This window comes from Scyliorhinus canicula, chromosome 2 (genome assembly GCF_902713615.1).
Source record: "Scyliorhinus canicula chromosome 2, sScyCan1.1, whole genome shotgun sequence".
Taxonomy (NCBI): Eukaryota; Metazoa; Chordata; class Chondrichthyes; order Carcharhiniformes; family Scyliorhinidae; genus Scyliorhinus; species Scyliorhinus canicula.
Window position 1 is genome coordinate 96,242,036 of NC_052147.1, and position 16,889 is coordinate 96,258,924.

Genomic DNA, 16,889 nt, shown 5'->3' on the forward strand with positions numbered 1-16,889 from the left:
GACCAGACAAGGCCCACCTTGTAAAGGCTTCTCGGCCCTTTGAACACCTGAGCATCGATTTCAAAGGGCCACTCCCCTCGACCAATCGAAATGTGTACTTTTTGAACGTCATCGATGAGTTCTCCCGCTTCCCGTTTGCCATTCCGTGCCCCGCTATGACCTCATCAGAGCCCTGCACAGTATCTTCACCCTGTTCGGTTTCCCCAGTTACGTACACAGCGACAGGGGTTCATCCTTTATGAGCGACGAGCTGCGTCAGTACCTGCTCGACAAGGGCATCGCCTCGAGCAGGACTACCAGCTACAACCCCAGTGGGAATGGGCAGGTGGAGAGGGAGAACGCGACGGTCTGGAAGACCGTCCTACTGACCCTCCGGTCCAGGAATCTCCCGACCTCCCATTGGCAGGAGGTCCTCCCCGACGCGCTCCATGCTATTAGGTCCCTCCTATGCACAGCCACCAACCAAACCCCTCACGAACGGCTATTTGTTTCTTCTAGGGGCACTACCACGGGGGTTTCGCTCCCAGCTTGGTTGAAGACACCGGGCCCGGTTCTCCTCCGGAAGCACGTCCGGGCACACAAAACTGATCTACGCATAAAAAGAGTGCTCCTACTCCACTCGAACCCCCAATACGCTTTCAACAAATACCCTGACGGCTGTCAGGACACTGTTTCCCTCCGGGACCTGGCACCTGCAGGATCCAACTCCACCACCACTACCGCTGAGGTACCCCCCACGCTACACCCCACCCAACCATCCGCGCCCTGCGCCCCCGCACCTATTGGGTAACTGCCCATGCTCCACACCCCCGCGCCTATAGGTTTCCTGCGCTCCCCATCGCCCGTCGCACCAGTCGGGTATGAAGCTCGGACCGAATCACACCCGGAGACCACCATCGTATCCTCGCCGACTGCCCCCACCCAGCCACCCGAAGAGGCTGCGACCCTGGTGCTCTGCCGATCCCAAAGGACGACTCGGTCACTGGACCGGCTCAATTTGTAGACCCATCATCCCCGCTGGACTTGATTTTCTTACGGGGGTGAATGTGGTGAATTATATACCTCGTTAATTCATACTGTATTGCCTTACGTGTATTGTGTCCTCGGCGGCTCGTTTGCCTTGGGCCTCCTCCCCAGCACTCTATGGGCCCCTTCCAGCTCCAGGGGCCCCTGGAAGGATCCCGCTCCCTGTGGTGAATTATATACCTCGTTAATTCACACTGTTGCCTTACGTGTATTGTGTCCTTGTGGGCTCTGTATACGAGCCGTTGCGCGGCTCTGCCAGTAGGGGGAGATGAGGAGTTTGTACTGGGCTCCACCCGTGGCTCCACCCATGGCTCCGCCCATGGCTCCTCCCACTAACCAGAAGTATAATGCACTGCAGTCGTAAGCTTGCTCTCAGTTCATCTCATCGCAGGCAGGCTCAGTTGTAAGACTATTAAAACCACGGTTTACTTTCAATCACGTGTCTTGTGAATTGATGGGCTCATCACTCCCATCAGCGAGTTTAACATGGTGACCACATCGGCCCCCACGTCCGACCCTTCCAGCCACTCCGGGAGGCCCAGGATCCGCAAATTCTTACGCCTCGACCGATTCTCCATCTCCTCGAACCGTTCCTGCCATTTCTTGTGGAGCGCCTCGTGCGCCTCCACCTTTACCGGTAGGCCCAAGATCTCGTCCTCGTTATCTGAGATCTTTTGCCGGACCTCACGGATCGCCACCCCCTGGGATGCCTGGGTCTCCAGCAGCTTATCAATAGAAGCCTTCATTGGCTCCAGCAGATTCGCTTTGAGCTCCCTGAAGCAGCGCCGAATAACCTCCTGCTGCACCTGCGCCTACTGCATCCACGCTGCCTGGTCTCCGCCCGCCGCCCTCTTGCTTTTCTTCCCTCGCACTTTCTTTGGCTTCACCACCACTTTTTTAGTTGCCCCGCTCCTGGTCCAAGCCATACACTGTCGGGGGAATGCTGCAGTCCCCTTCCCACACCGGGAAATGTCGAAAAAATGCCGTTGGGGGCCCTGAAAAGAGCCCAAAAGTCCGTTCCAAGCGGGAGCTGCCGAACGTGCGACTTAGCTCTGCATAGCCGCAACCAGAAGTCCCTCTGATATATAATAAATCATCCGAGGTTCGGAGAATCTCCGCCGTGTGGCGCCGGTCGCGGGCCGCCGATTCTCTGGCCCGCGTGGGCTGAGCGGAAACGGCAGAGTCTCATCGGTGCCGTTCACACCTGGTCGCTGCCGGCGGGAAGTCTCCGCGAAGGGTCGGGGGGTGGCCTGTGGGGCGGGGAAAAGCGCTCCTTCACTGGGGCGGCCCTCCGATTCAGGCCGGCGCGCTGAAGAAGTCCCCCGCGCATGCGTGGGTTGGCGCGGTGACAAGAAGGGAGGCTGGAGCGGCATGAACCGCTCCAGCGCTGTGCTGGCCCCCTGTGGGGGCAAGAGTTGGTAGTCCCCGCACCCGTTTCGCGCCGTCGTGAAACGTGACGGCGGGAACACTCTGTCTCCATTTCGGAGAATCGTGTCCCGATGTTCCACCCATCCCTGTTCTACTCCCTTCCACAATCCCGAGCTCCTTAGAGCGATGACCAAAGGCTCAGTCGCTAATGCAAATAACAGAGGGGACATAGGACACCCCTGCCTGGTCCCCCGATGCAGAACAAAGTATCCCAAACTCATATTGTTTGTGCGGACACTTACCCTTGTTTCCTTATATAATAGCCGTACCCTCTCCTTGAATCTTGGCCTGACCCCAAACCTCTCAAGAAGCGCAAATACCCCCATTCTACTCAAATGCCTTTTCCACGTCCAGCGTAACCACCACCTCTTTCACCTTTCCCTCAGCCGGTGTCATGATTACATTTAATAACCTCCTAATAATTGAGAATAGCTGCCTTCCTTTCACGAACCCTGTTTGGTCCTCCCCTATCACCTTCAGGGGGCACCCCTCCAACCTAGCTGTCAGTACCTTTGCCAATATCTTTCAGCATCCACATTCAGTAGCGATATAATCCTGTACGACCCACACTCTGTTGGGTCCTTATCATTGTTTAACAACTAGGAGATTGAGGCCTGCCCCAATGTTTGTGCTAGCACCCCCTTCCCTATTGCCTCCTTAAACATTCCCACCATCACCGGCACCAATTTATCCTTAAATTTCTTATAATACTCCACTGGGAACCCATCTGGCCGTGCCATCTTCCCCGATTGCATCCTCCCAATTACCTCCTTTACTTCCTGTTCACCTACCAACCTCTCCAGTGTGGTCCTATCTTCCTCCACTAACCTCGGCTACTCCAATCCGTCCAGGAACTCCCGCATTAACTGATCCTCCCCCGGAGGCTCCGACCTACACAAATTTTCATAGAACTTAAAAACACCTTATTATCTGGTCTGGGGCCACCACCAATTTGCCCGTCCTAACCCGCACCTGGACAATTTCCACCGCCTCCCTCTGAGGTTGCCTTCTCTCCATACTCATAAATCACTCACCTCAGTTGGCGCACCAATTTCCCCATGGACAACCGATCAAAGCTAGCCTGTAGCTAGTCTGTCCAAAGGTGCTGTATCTGCATCCCCGTGTACCTCCTGTCCACCTCCATCATCTCATCAATCAACCTTTGACGCTCTTCCCTCTCCTCTTTATCTAACTTGGTCTTAAACTATATCACCTCCCCCCCCTCACCACTGCCTTCAGGGCCTCCCATACCACCGCCTGCGATACGTCCCGCGTGCAATTAAAACCCTCGTACTCCTCAATCACCCTCCCAATCTCCTCACAAAACTTTGGTCCCCCAGCAACCCCACGTTCATTCTCTGTCCTGGTCTCTGCACTGTCCCCTTCTCCAAGACCATATCCACCCAAGGTGGTGTGATCCGAAATTGCGATTGCCAAATACGCTGATTCCTTAACCCCAGCCAAGAGCGCCTTCCCTGCTACAAAAAAGTCTATCCTCGAATAAACCTTGTGAACTAAAGAGAAAAACAAATACTCTCGCTTCCTCGGGTGCAGGAACCTCCATAGGTTCACCCCTCCCATATCCCTCATAAACTCAGTCAGCGTCTTCCCCCTCCGACTGGGCAAGCGAGCACAGCTGTGACCTATCCAGCCTTGGCTCTTGCACCAAATTCCAGTCCCCTTCCACTATTAGCTGTGCGAATCCAAGTCCAGAATGGCCCCAAACACCTTCCTCACAAGCCCTGCATCATCCTAGTTGGGGCCGTACACACTTGCCAATGCCACCAATCTCCTCTCCAACACCCCTGTTACTATCACATGTCTACCCCGATCCACCACCAGCTTCTCCACCTGGAACCTCACCCTCTTACTGACCAAAGTCGCTACCCCCCGCTACCTCAAGTGAAATTCTTGGCTTACCCAGCCCTTCTTGAGCCTCACCTGACCCTCAGATGTGTCTTCTGTAGCATAACCACATCGATCTTTAAACTTTTTTAGATGCCCAAACACCCTCAACCTCCTCACCGCCCCCCTCCCCAAACCCCTCGCGTTCTACGTGACTAACCTGACAGGGGGACTCTCCCCCTCCCCCCCAACCCTCCTATCAACGGACATCGAAACATTTTCTTTTTAAATTTAGAGTACCCAATTGATTTCTTTTTCCAATTAAGGAGCAATGTAGTGTGGCCAATCCACCTACCCTGCTCATCTTTTTGGTTGTGGGGGCAAAACCCACGCAAACACGGGGAGAATGTGCAAACTCCACACGGACAGTGACCCAGGGCTGTGATCGAACCTGGGACCTCAGCGCGGTGAGGCAGCAGTGCTAACCACTGCGTCACCATGCTGCCCTCAGACATCAAAACATAACCGGCCTGTAAATTTCAACATTCATGATAGTATCTATGGGATTGTTACACACAGTTTTTGGACCCAATGGTCTGTTGAGGTGTTACATTTATGTCACCTTGCTGCACTGCTAGCTGCAGTAGTGCTTGTAATGCTCATACAATTCAAAAAAAGGTCCTCTTTTTAGTCTCCATTTGTTGAAACAAGGGGCAGCCATTCACCTCATTGAGCCTGCTCTATCATTAAAATAGATATGTACCTCACTTATGTTTACCTGCTGGGCGGCACAGTGGTGCAGTGGTTAGCAATACTGCCTCATGGTGCTGAGGCCCCGGGTTCGATCCTGGCCCTGGGTCACTGTGTGAGTTTTCACATTCTCCCCATGTCTGTGTGGATCTCACCCCACAACCCAAAGATGTGCAGGGTAGGTGAATTGGCCATGTTAAATTGCATCTTAATTGGAAATTAAAAAAATATATAATTTTTAAAAACTTATGTTCACCTGCTTTTGCTCCATAACTCTTGATGCCTTTACCTAAGGAAAATCTCAGTTTTGAAAGTGCCAATTGTCCACGAATACACAGCCTTTTAGGAGATTGCATTCCAAAATGGTTTCTAACTTTGCTCCTGAATGATCGAGCTCTCTTATAAAGATTATTATCTTGTTCTTGATTGTTCCAGCAGACAAAATAGATTCACTGTATCTACACTGAAGCATTTTAAGTACCTTGATTCGTTCACTCCTCAATCTTCTATACTCAAGGGAATACAGGCCAGGTTTATACAATGTTCCCTCATAATTTATCCTGTAACGCTTTGCTGCACCTTCTCCAAGACCATTCTGTCTTCTAATGTGCAGTGCCTAAAACTGAACATACTACTCCAGAGGTGATCTGGTCTAGACTGAATGCAGTCCTCCAGAAAAGATCTGATCTAGACTGAATTTAGTACTCCAGAAAAAATGAAATGAAATGAAAATGAAAAAATGAAATGAAATGAAAATTGCTTATTGTCACGAGTAGGCTTCAATTAAGTTACTGTGAAAAGTCCCTAGTCGCCACATTCCGGCGCCTGTCCGGGGAGGCTGGAAGGGGTCTGATCTACACTTCCTCATAGTTTTGGGTATCAGTTATTTGAGGTATGGTTAAGGGTGCTGGGCTTGGTTTCCCCTGGATAATGCAGACAATTGTTTCCTTTGATGAGTAATGAGCTTGTGGATAGTCACCAAAATTAATATATAAGGTAATTCAATAGGCATTTGGACCTATTTCTGCAGAAAGTGAGTATCGAGAGATATGAAGAGATGTTGGGAAAATAGGCTCATCTATCAAAAGGGGAGATGCTGAAAAATCTGATGTAAAAATGCATCCATAAAAGTTGGGAACATTTGACAAAATTAACTGGGATTCAAATTAAGAAAGGAAATTAAAAATGCAGTTAGCAAATACTCATTCACCAGGCAGTAATAATGGATCTAAAAACATTTGGTATTGCAATATCTGCAGAAATAGTGAAGAAAGAATTACACTTCATGTTTTTAATAATTTTAGGCCATCTCAAAGCACTTTTTAGTCAATTATGTATTTTAGCATTCACCCTACAGTAAAAGATCAGTAATCTACTAGTTTACCATTCAGTAATAGAACAGTAACACTGTTTTATATTAATGGTAAAATAATAAATGCACAGCTACCCTGCAACACTGGAATGTCAGCAAACATTCATTTGCCACAGAGTATGTGGACAGCAAAACTCAGTTGCCTTAAAATATTGCTAGATGAGTAAATATTGCACTAATAGGACACTAAATAATCCCTTGTAATATAGTCCCAATAATAATATTAATCTAGTATATACACAGCCCCCCTCGAGTACAAAAATATCGCAGCAATAGTATGTGTGTCCAATAGATCGACATGATGCATCTAGTATGTGGGTGAAGGGAATTAGTATATTTCTCAAATTCAGCTGACATTGCACGCTAGCAGTGATGTGGAAAGGAAGGTCAAATGCGTAAGTTTCTTCCTGTCATTATACAACCCCTTCATAAGCAAATACTCTGCTGTGGTTCCTGATAGCAACACACAGAAACTAGGGGCTGGATGCTCCCATTGCTTGTCAATAGGATTTCCCATTGAAGCCACTCTACACCACCAAGAAACCTGCAGACGGGGTGCGCTGCCAGCGGGAACAGGGAATCACAACTGCTGGAGAATTCTGGCCTGGATCCCAGGTTCCAGAGCTTGGCCCCCAAACATCAAGCATGCAGGCCCATTGGCATTTGGACACACCTTGGCAGACATGAATCAAGTTCCCAGTTCTGGGAAAATGGCCCCACTGCCTTGTGGAAACCTCAGGGGGGATGAGGGCTAGGGTAGAGTCTAACTCACATCTTTCCAGCAACTCCTACAAACAAGCCAGTGCCAAACGTGGGCTTTGCATTCTTTTGTTGGACTCAACCAGGGAGGTTGTGAGGTGGGAGATGATGTTTGGGCAACCCTGGGTCCCATAAATTTTGCTCAGGCTTGGATCCTGGAAGAGGCATTCCAGTCTTGCTGAACAGCAGTTGACTACCAAAGTGCAAACCATTGTTTCAAAAGCTGAATGGCTGCCAGTGAGTTAGCCTCCAATAAAATTGTCAGTTAATACTCATCCACCATTGCACTTTTCACAGGGCAACGGTCTCCAAAGCTAAGTTCAGCATAAACATTTCTTAACCACTTTGGGTGAAGTAACATTTGAGTTTTCATAAAATGTAGCACAGGAGGAGGCTGCTGCTCTGTGCTACACCTCATTCACTCCAGATCATTTTATATTTCTATCCTATCCCATTTTAATTGATACAGACAACGCTGGGAAAACTTGGCAGGTCTGCCAAATCTATTAGGTGAGAAACAGAGTTAACATTTCTGGTCCTTAAGATACTTCCTCAGAGCTGAAGGGAGGGAAATCTGTTATAACTATAGAAATTGCAATAAAAAATAGAACTTTTAAGAATAAAAGACTGATATAAGCAGGGCGGGGGGTGTTGTTTGCATTCAGGCAATGCATGTATGGGATATTTTAAAAATGGGGGTTTAAGATGGAGGAGAAAGGTCAAAATCTAAAGTTGCCGAACTCCACGTTGAGTCCTGAGGGCTGCAACGTGCCCAACTGGAAGATGAGATGCTGCTCCTCCAGCTTGCGTTGGGCTTCACTGGAGTATTGCAGCAGGCCAAGGGCGGACCCCATTACCCTCCGCCTTCAGAGGATCATTCTCTGCTAGTTCTGCCACCTCCGGAATGATGCGACCATGAAACACATCTTCCCCTTACCCCCCACCCCCCGCACTCCCTGTCAGCATTCTGTAGAAACTGTTCCATCCGTGACACACTGATCCACTCACCCATCACACCCAACTTCCCATCCCCTTTCCATGGGACCTTCCCTTGCAATCGCATCAGGTGCAACACCTGTCGGTTTACCTCCTCCCTCCTCACCGTTCAAGGCCCCAAATATTCCTTCATGTTAAGCAGCGTTTCATTTACACTTTGTCAATTTGGTCTGTCGCATTCACAGCTCCCAAAGCCGTCTTCTCTACACTGAGAGACTGACTGCAGACTGGATAGTTACAAGCATGACCTCAATCTTCCTGTTGCATGCCATTTTAACGCAACACCTTGTTCTCATAGCCATAGGCCAATCCTCCCATCCATGTATTGCCTCAATCCAACCCCCGGGGTGGCATGGTAGCACAGTGCTGTCTCACAATGCCAGGGCCCCAGGTTCAATTCTGGCCTTGGGTGACTGTGTGGAGTTTGCACATTTTCCACATGTCTGCGTGGATTTCCTTGGGTACTCCAGTTTCCTCCCATAATCCAAAGATGTGTAAATTAGGTGGATTAACCATAATAAAATTGCCTCTTAGTGTCCAGGGATGTACATGTTAGGTGGGGTTATGGGGATAGGGCATGGAGTGGGCCTGGATGATGTTTTCTTTCAGAGGGTCTGTGCAGACTGGATGGGCTAAATAGCCTCCTTCTGCACTGCAGGAATTCTATGATTCTTCACCAGGCCATCTGTCTTTTGTTCAAGTTATTACTTTTTGAGGGCAGCACGGTGGCCTAGTGGTTAGAGGTCCCAGGTTCGATCGCGGCTCTGGGTCACTGTCCGTGTGGAGTTTGCACATTCTCCCTGTGTCTGCGTGGGTTTCGCCCCCACAACCCAAAAATGTGCAGAGTAGGTGGATTGGCCACGCTAAATTGCCCCTTAATTGGAAAAAATGATTGGGTAATTTAAATTTATAAAAAAAAAGTTATTACTTTTTGTTGCAGTTTCTGCAGTTCTAATATATTCTTTTGCACCCCCCCTCCCCGCTGCCTTCAGTTCTGCCGAAGAGTCCTAGGACTCGAAATGTTAACGCTGTTTCTCTCCTTTTTAAAAAAAAAAAATGGTTTTATTCTCCATTTTCACATTTTCCTTCAAAATTTACACCCCACCCACAGACAGTAAACGGTAACAAATACAAAATCAATCCCCTTGACAATAACAACGATCCCATCCTCCCACCACCCCAAACAATGGCCCACCTGTCAAGATATGCATCCAATAAAACAAACCCTCCCACGGTGGAAACAAAAAACAAAGGAGAAAAAGAGAAAAGGAGTCCGAGACCGCCCATGGTCACCATAGAGCCCCCCCCCCCCCCCCCCCCCCCAACGTCGTCCAACCTCTGAAAGAGTGCCATACATGATACCCAAGAGTTGTAAACCCCCCTCCCCAACTCCTCCCGTCCACTGCCTCTTGTAAAACTCCTCCCCCCCAACCTCGGTTCCTTCCCCCCAACTTTCCACCCCGGCTAGACCACCTTGCTAATGTACAGTGCCCTCTTCGCCCAGTTGAAGGCAGCTCGCCTCCTCGCCAGCTCCACCGTAAAGTCCTGGCACACGCGTATCCCAGCTCCAGCCCACTGCACCACCCGCTTCTGCTTGGCCCAGCACAGGACCTTCTCCTTCACACTGTACCTACGGAAGCACAGAGTCACTACCGTTGGTGGCTCACTCGCCTTTGGTACAGGCCTCCACGACCGATGAGTCCGATCCAGTTCATACCGGGAGGGATCCTCCCCCTCCCCCAATAGTTTCGCTAGCATCGCAGCAAAATACTCAGTCGGCCTTGGCCCTTCAACTCCTTCGGGCAGCCCCACAATCCTCAAATTCTGTCATCTGGATCTGTTTTCCAGGTCTTCCATTTTTCCTCGCAGATCCTTATTAATTTCCATCACCTTGCGCATCTCCTTCCCCATCGACATACGTTGATCACCATGCTGCAATAATGTCTCCTCCACTTCCTTCAGCGCCTCCCCTTGCTCCCGCACCTCCGCCACTGCGCTCGCCAACGCCATCATCACCGGGGAAATCGCCTCCTCCACCAGCACACTCAAAACCTCCCTCATCTCCTTCCTCATTGTCTCCATGTATTTTGTAAACTGCCTTTCGAATTCCGCAGCCATTACCGTAGTTATTTCTTCAGCCGTAAGCAATGCGGCCTCCTCTGGTGCTCCAGCCTCCATTTTCCTTGGTGACCCCGCGGTGACCTTTCTACTCCCCGACGAACTTTCAGCTGTTTTCACAGCCGTTTTCTTACTGCACCTTGACATATCCCTTCCCTGTGCTTTCTTCTGGCCTTCACCGCCTTCGCTGCCCCTAGGACCGGGCGTCAATCCCCGACAATGCCGTTCCCGAACTGGAGCCCTCCAACCCGCGGTTGCCTCCCGCCCGTCGTCACCGGAGATCCAACACTGTTTCTCTCCTAATAAATGTTGGTAGACCTGTTGAGTTTTCCAGCTCCTCTGTTCTTTTTTTCAGATTCTGGCACCAACAGTATTTTGCTTATTTTCCATTTTAACTGATGTCTAATTTCTGTGAATATCCACTTCTGGTGAAATATTCTAGAAACCTCAATGGAAGAACCTCGGTCCTCAGGGCAGCCAGGTGACAGTGGTTAGCACTGTTGTCTCCCAGCACTGAGGATCCGGGTTCGATCACGGTCCTGGGTTACTGTCTGTGTGGAGTTTGCACACTCTCCTCCTGCCTGCGTGGGTCTCATCCCCACAACCCAAAGATGTGCAGGGTAGGTGGATTGGCCATATCTTTTTATTAAAACAGTAAAAAATATATAGAAGGCCAAAGGGTACAAACACTAATTTTGTGTTGGAGAAACAGGGTACTCTTCCCTCAGTACAATGTACGGGGAGGGGGGGGGGGGGGGGGGGGATAGGATATTGCCCCTTAATTGGAAATTTAAAAAAAAACCTTTGTTTCCCATTCCCTCCAAATCCTCATTTTACCCAGCAGCAGAAACACACCATGACTATTTACCTACAGTATTAGGAATCAGGGAGTACAATCACAGAATTGGGGACAGCTGGGAGGATTTGTTCCTCTAGTAGGAAATGTAAAGCGTGAAGATCTGAGTGGAGGATGCTTGTGGGAACTGGAACTGCCAATTGTAATATTAGCCAAAATTAGGTCAAAGTGATAGGTTTTAAAGAGGGTCTTTAAAGAGAAAGGTGGGGATGCAGAGAGATGAAAAGCTAGGCTCTGTTACCGTAAAGAGAGTTGGAGGAACCAAATAAAGACGCCGCTGTTTCCTTGGTAACTGCACTGTCTGGGCAGTGCGCGTGCGTAGTAATGCTTACTTTTGGCGCAGCCGTTGAAGTTCTTCCCTCCGGAGCCAGCCTCTTGACATCCTATACCGTGATTGGCTGCGGCTGCGAGACCAGTCACCGGCCGCATTGCGCTTTCTGCTCGGCGATTGGCGAAGAAGCTGAGCCTGGGAACCAATGGAAGAGCGACCTTGTAGACATTTCCGCGCGCCCGCGTGATATCCTACACAGCGATTGGTGATACCTACTGAGGGCGGGGACCAATAGCAGGGCAGATTAGCAGGCACAGGAGCCGGATAATTCCCACGTGAGTAAATCAAGGAGGGAAAAAGTGGGGAACCGGGGACGTGGATAGCAGGCCCGCCGAGGGAGATCAGCTCAGTGACTGGGTCCGGGGCATAGATGGGAAGCTAAACGATATAGGGTTCATTTCTTTCTCCCATCCTTCCTAGGTGGCCATTGCTGCTGAGTTTTCCCAGCATTTTCTGTTTTTATTTATTTCAGATTTCCAGCATCCGCAGTATTTTGCTTTTATTTTAATCGCAATTTCGCTTTCTGCCCACCTTTGCCCTCGGTGTTTCGAGTGCAATAAATGGTGCATTACCCCAGATGAATAGTTCTGATGTTGTCCGCATGTTCAATGTATGTTATCTCAGAGGTATTCAGGGTTTGGCATAATTTATTAGTGATGCACTGAAATCAGGAGTTTAACCTGAGTTGAGTGGTGTTTCTGCAAACTCGGAGAGACTGGGACATTAGACCTGGATTTGTTCCCTGCTCCTTACCTGTGTTGAGGCAGCAGATCTGAGCTGCAGATTACTTTCAGCAACAGTGTTTTGGTATATGCAACAACTTGTACAACATCTTTAAAATGGTGAAAATATCTCAAGGCATTTGGTTTGCTGACTTTTATGCACAAACGAGTTAGGAGCAGGAGTAAGCCACTCGGCTTCTCAAACCACCACTGCCATTCAGTAAGATTATGGCTGATCTGATTGTAGCTTCACTGCCTTGTTTATCAAGACTCCATTTATCCAAGGGTGGCATGGTGGTGCAGTGGTTGGCACTGCTGCCTCATGGTGCCTAGGACCCAGGTTTGATCCTGGCACTGGGTAACTGTCCGTGGACAGTTCACACATTCTCCTTGTGTCTGTGTGGGTCTCACCCCCACAACCCAAAAAGATGTGCAGTGTATGTGGATTGGCCATGCTAAAATTGTCCCTTAATTGGAAAAAAAGAATTGGGTACTCTAAATTTTATAAAATGAAATGGGTGACACCTTATTTAGAAATAGTGACCCCTAGTTATAACTCCTGCAGGAATGTATGTGTAAGATTTGTAGGCGATCAGTACAATTTGTACAGTATTATTCACTGATGTAATAGCAGTCATTTGCATCTGGTTCAATATAATTCCATTTTCCTAAACTAGATTGCAAAACATGGCGAACAAAAAACTGAAGAGGACTGGCTTACCGTCAGAGCTGTGTGAGAGGCTTAGCAAATACCAGATTGTAAACTGTCAGGTAAGACAGTGGCTGAACTGGGGTGGTACTGTAAACAACAAAGTGCTTATAGCAAACTGTTGTATGCTGCAGAAAACTTAATTTGTGGCTCATACACTGATGCCCTTTTGGGTGTAGCATCATAGAGACAACTCCCACAAAAATATCCTAAGGGCAACAATTCCTTGAACAAAATGGCTGGAACTGGAAAAAAGAATGTTGAATGAGTGAACAATGTTAAAGTTTACATCCAAAAGGACATTCTTGACTCCAATCCTTGACAATTGGCTCCCTGAACTGCAAGTCAATTTTAAAATCCTTGTCCTAGTTTATAAATTCCCTCTCTGGTCTCTGTTGTTCAGCCCCACATTCCATCTTTTCTCTTGAGTTTGAATTATAGCTATCTATGCTTCCTCAGACTTCTATCAGGATGGGCCTGCGCTCAAACTTTCAGTTTTGGCTCAGTTGGTAGCACACTTCCCTCTGAATCAGACAGTCATGGGATCAAGTCTTCAGGGACTTGAGCACATAACCTGGATTGACCCTCCAAGGAGTGCGGCTGCTGCACTGTCAGAGATGCCATTTCTGGATGATACATTAAACCAAGGCTGCATCTGCCCTCGCGGATGGACAGAAACGATCCTATAGAGTTATTTGGAGATGAGCAGGAACATTTTTCCCAGTATTGTGGTGGATATTTATTCCCTCAACCAACATGTTTAGTCATTATCACTTTCCTAGTGTGGAACCTCCACTGTGCATGTATGTACGGCCATGTTTCCTACATTATAACAGTGGCAATGTTCTCTGTAATTTAGTTTTGACTGCAAGCCAATGTCTTCGAGTGTGCTACCCCTTTAAATCTTTTTGTGCTGCCACACACATGGAGTAATTTAAAGAGATAAGGGATAAAATTGTGCACAGCTGGCTTTTGGGTTGCTGTGCGGCCAGCTTAGTGGGTGCATTGGTAGTCTACTCTTCAAAAAGTACCTATGTGGCTATAAAATGCTTTGTGTTCTGAGGTTGTGAAAGGATGATAAAAATGTGAATATTTCCTCATTTCAAACCAATCAGGCGAGCACCATCTGTCCAGATTCTAGGCCTTCCTCTTTGACCATCTCCTTTAGCTTTCTCTGAGCTTCTTGTTCAGTGTTTAGTGGATTTATTTTGGAAATGTGGCTTTATTAAAGGCACAATTTGGTATTTACAATTTATTGTTTCCCCTGTCCCAATTTTCTTACCCACCCTGTCATTTACAATTTTTTAATCACTTGGTTTTGATTCTGTCTTTGATTTTTAACAGGACTTTCTATCCCTTTCTCCTCTGGAGCTGATGAGGTTCACGGGTCAGAGTATCCAGAAGGTTTCCGAACTAGCAAAAACTGTCAGCAGGGCTTGTGCTCCTAAAATGGTCACCGTAAGTGAAGTCTATTAATTCATTGTTGTTTGGTATTGGCTTCTAATTTTGAAATTTGTTCTTTGATTCTGCTCACTTCTGCCCTCCTTTTCTCTGCTGACCACATTTTTCCTCAGTTTTTGAGAATGGAAATCTTCACATGAGACAGATTGCTCTCTGATCCGATACATAAAGGCACTGTTGGACAATATGTGCTGTGCGACAGAACCATACAGCCCATTTGATCCATTGTACTGTCCCACATCTCTGCGATCACTGCTGTTTTAAAAAAATATATAGTTTTGTCCCTCTATAGTCCCCTACTTTCCTTTCACCGTCTCTTTTCAGTATGATTGAGATAAGAATTGTGGGCATAAACTTGCTCATTATTGCAACTTCTGCCTGAACACTCAGTTTGCTATATAAGTGACTCACTTGCTGTGTTGGTCCCTGGACACAACCACTAATTCTAACAGGAACTGAAAAGTGTAACATCAACCTAAAGATGAGTAATGATCTTGATTTGGGGGCCTCACGGTAGCATGGCGGTTAGCATCAATGCTTCACAGCTCCAGGGTCCCAGGTTCGATTCCCGGCTGGGTCACTGTCTGTGTGGAGTCTGCACGTCCTCCCCGTGTGTGCGTGGGTTTCCTCCGGGTGCTCCGGTTTCCTCCCACAGTCCAAAGATGTGCGGGTTAGGTGGATTGGCCATGCTAAATTGCCCGTAGTGTCAGGTTAATGGGGGGATTGTTGGGTTACGGGTATACGGGTTACGTGGGTTTAAGTGGGGTGATCATTGTTCGGCACAACATCGAGGGCCGAAGGGCCTGTTCTATGATCTTTGTGTCGAAAAAGCCTTTCAAGTTATAGGTATTCTTTTAAGACATTGGGTGCAATTTAATGGAAAAGTTTCGTAAGTGCCATTTCAGGCGGGTTTGGCTGGGAATTTCTCCCTGGCTCTGTCTGTGAGGCCCCCACTGCTATCTAACCACACTTCGGATGTGATTCTCCCGCCTTGTTATGCTCTCGCTCAAGCGAGAGGGCTCCAGGGTGGGAGCCACTGCTGTTTGTCAGTCTAACACCCTCTCCCAATACCTTCCAGAAATTGAATGCTCTGGCAGGGATGTTGGAGGCAGAAGTTGCTCTCGTGGTGCTGGTGCTACGAGATGTGGACAGATGCCGGAGATGATGATAGCAACAGCAGCGTCTGCAGATGCCCGAGGCAGCGGCCCATGTGCTGGGCCCCGCTCACACCCTGAGCACCCGGCCGCCCATCAAGCCCATCACCCAGAGGTGGAGTTCTGTGACGGCCCAGGGTGTACAGGCGTCGATGGTCATTTGAATAGATGACGGCAGCGCGGGCCGCAGGAGGCTCCGTCTCAATAAGGAGACGGTGCGACACCTGTGCCATGTCCTTGGGGACTTGGCAGCACGTGGAGGGGGAAGGCACCCACTCCCGGTGGCCGTCAAGTAAACTGCAGTCCTAAACGTTTACGCCTCGTGGTCATTCCTGGGCTCGAGTGGGAATCTATGTAGCATCTCACAGGCCACAGCCCACAGGTTCATCCGACAGGTCACGAATGCCCTGTGTGCCCGGGTGGAAGGCTACATCATCTTTAACATGGACCAAGCCCAACAAGATGCCTGGGCAGCAGGATTCTCCACCATTGCTGGGATGCCACAGGTCCAGGCAATCATAGATACCATGCGTGCGCCCTGTGCTCACTGGGCCATCCGATAAGGGGTATCCTCTGAGGACCTGGCTAATGACGTCATTACGGAGGCTGGAGACCAAAGTGGAGACCTGGTACAACGAGGCTCAAGTGGCCACCCGGGCTGTGATTGAGCGGTGCAACGGACTGCTCATGATGCTCTTCCGATGCCTCGATCGCTCCACTGGTGACTCCAGTACACCATTCGGAGGTCGCCCACTCTGTTGTGGTCTGCTGTATCCTCCACAACTTCGCACAGCAGCAGGGAGACGTGCTGGAGGTTGGTGATGAGGAACATGTAGCCACCTCCGAGGAGGACGAGGATGATGAGGGGCTGGGGGGCCGAGGCCAAAGAGGAACCTGAGGCCTAGCTGGAGGCTGCAGGACAGGCAGCAGCGATGAGGGTCTGGCAAGCCTGGAGGGCCAAGGAGACCCTCATACTCGCACAATTCACTTAGGATATGGCCTGGTCTGTCATCGCTACCTTGGGCTACTAGTGTCTGTATCACGTAGCTCCAGGGTGCTGGGACTGTGTCGGCCCAGTCACCAGGTCACTGTCAAGGGAAGGGGAGGGGGATGATGATAACCCGTAGAGCTGAGTGCCAGTGCTCCTCGATTTATACCATCGTCTGACCCCTGCCTGTCTGCTGAGTGCTTGCTCACACCCATCACCCGCACACGTTGAGGCATTGTTGAAGAAAGTGACAGGCATCCTACTGGTTGTGCATAAGGGTGTTTAATGTTCCATACAAGTCCCCACTATTCCGATGGTTCCACACCCCCTCACCCCCTACATCAAGGTCGAGACCCTCAGCCATGGCCATCACT

At 49.1% G+C, this 16,889-nt stretch overlaps 1 protein-coding gene across 8 annotated transcripts in view; it reads left to right on the forward strand.

The window, feature by feature from the left end:
• rad51b (RAD51 paralog B) overlaps nt 1-16,889 on the forward strand; it is a 745,951-nt gene that overhangs the window by 45,214 nt on the left and 683,848 nt on the right. For 4 of the 8 annotated variants that reach the window (XM_038783679.1, XM_038783690.1, XM_038783709.1 and 1 more), the window contains 2 exons: nt 12,881-12,974; nt 14,257-14,370. In XM_038783679.1, coding sequence (XP_038639607.1) covers nt 12,891-12,974; nt 14,257-14,370 — 198 coding nt within the window. In that variant the 5' untranslated portion in view covers nt 12,881-12,890. Of the gene's footprint in view, nt 1-11,686; nt 11,757-11,784; nt 12,108-12,221; nt 12,289-12,880; nt 12,975-14,256; nt 14,371-16,889 lie in introns of those variants that run through there. The other 4 variants (XM_038783699.1, XM_038783663.1, XM_038783673.1 and 1 more) reach the window with 4 other exon arrangements.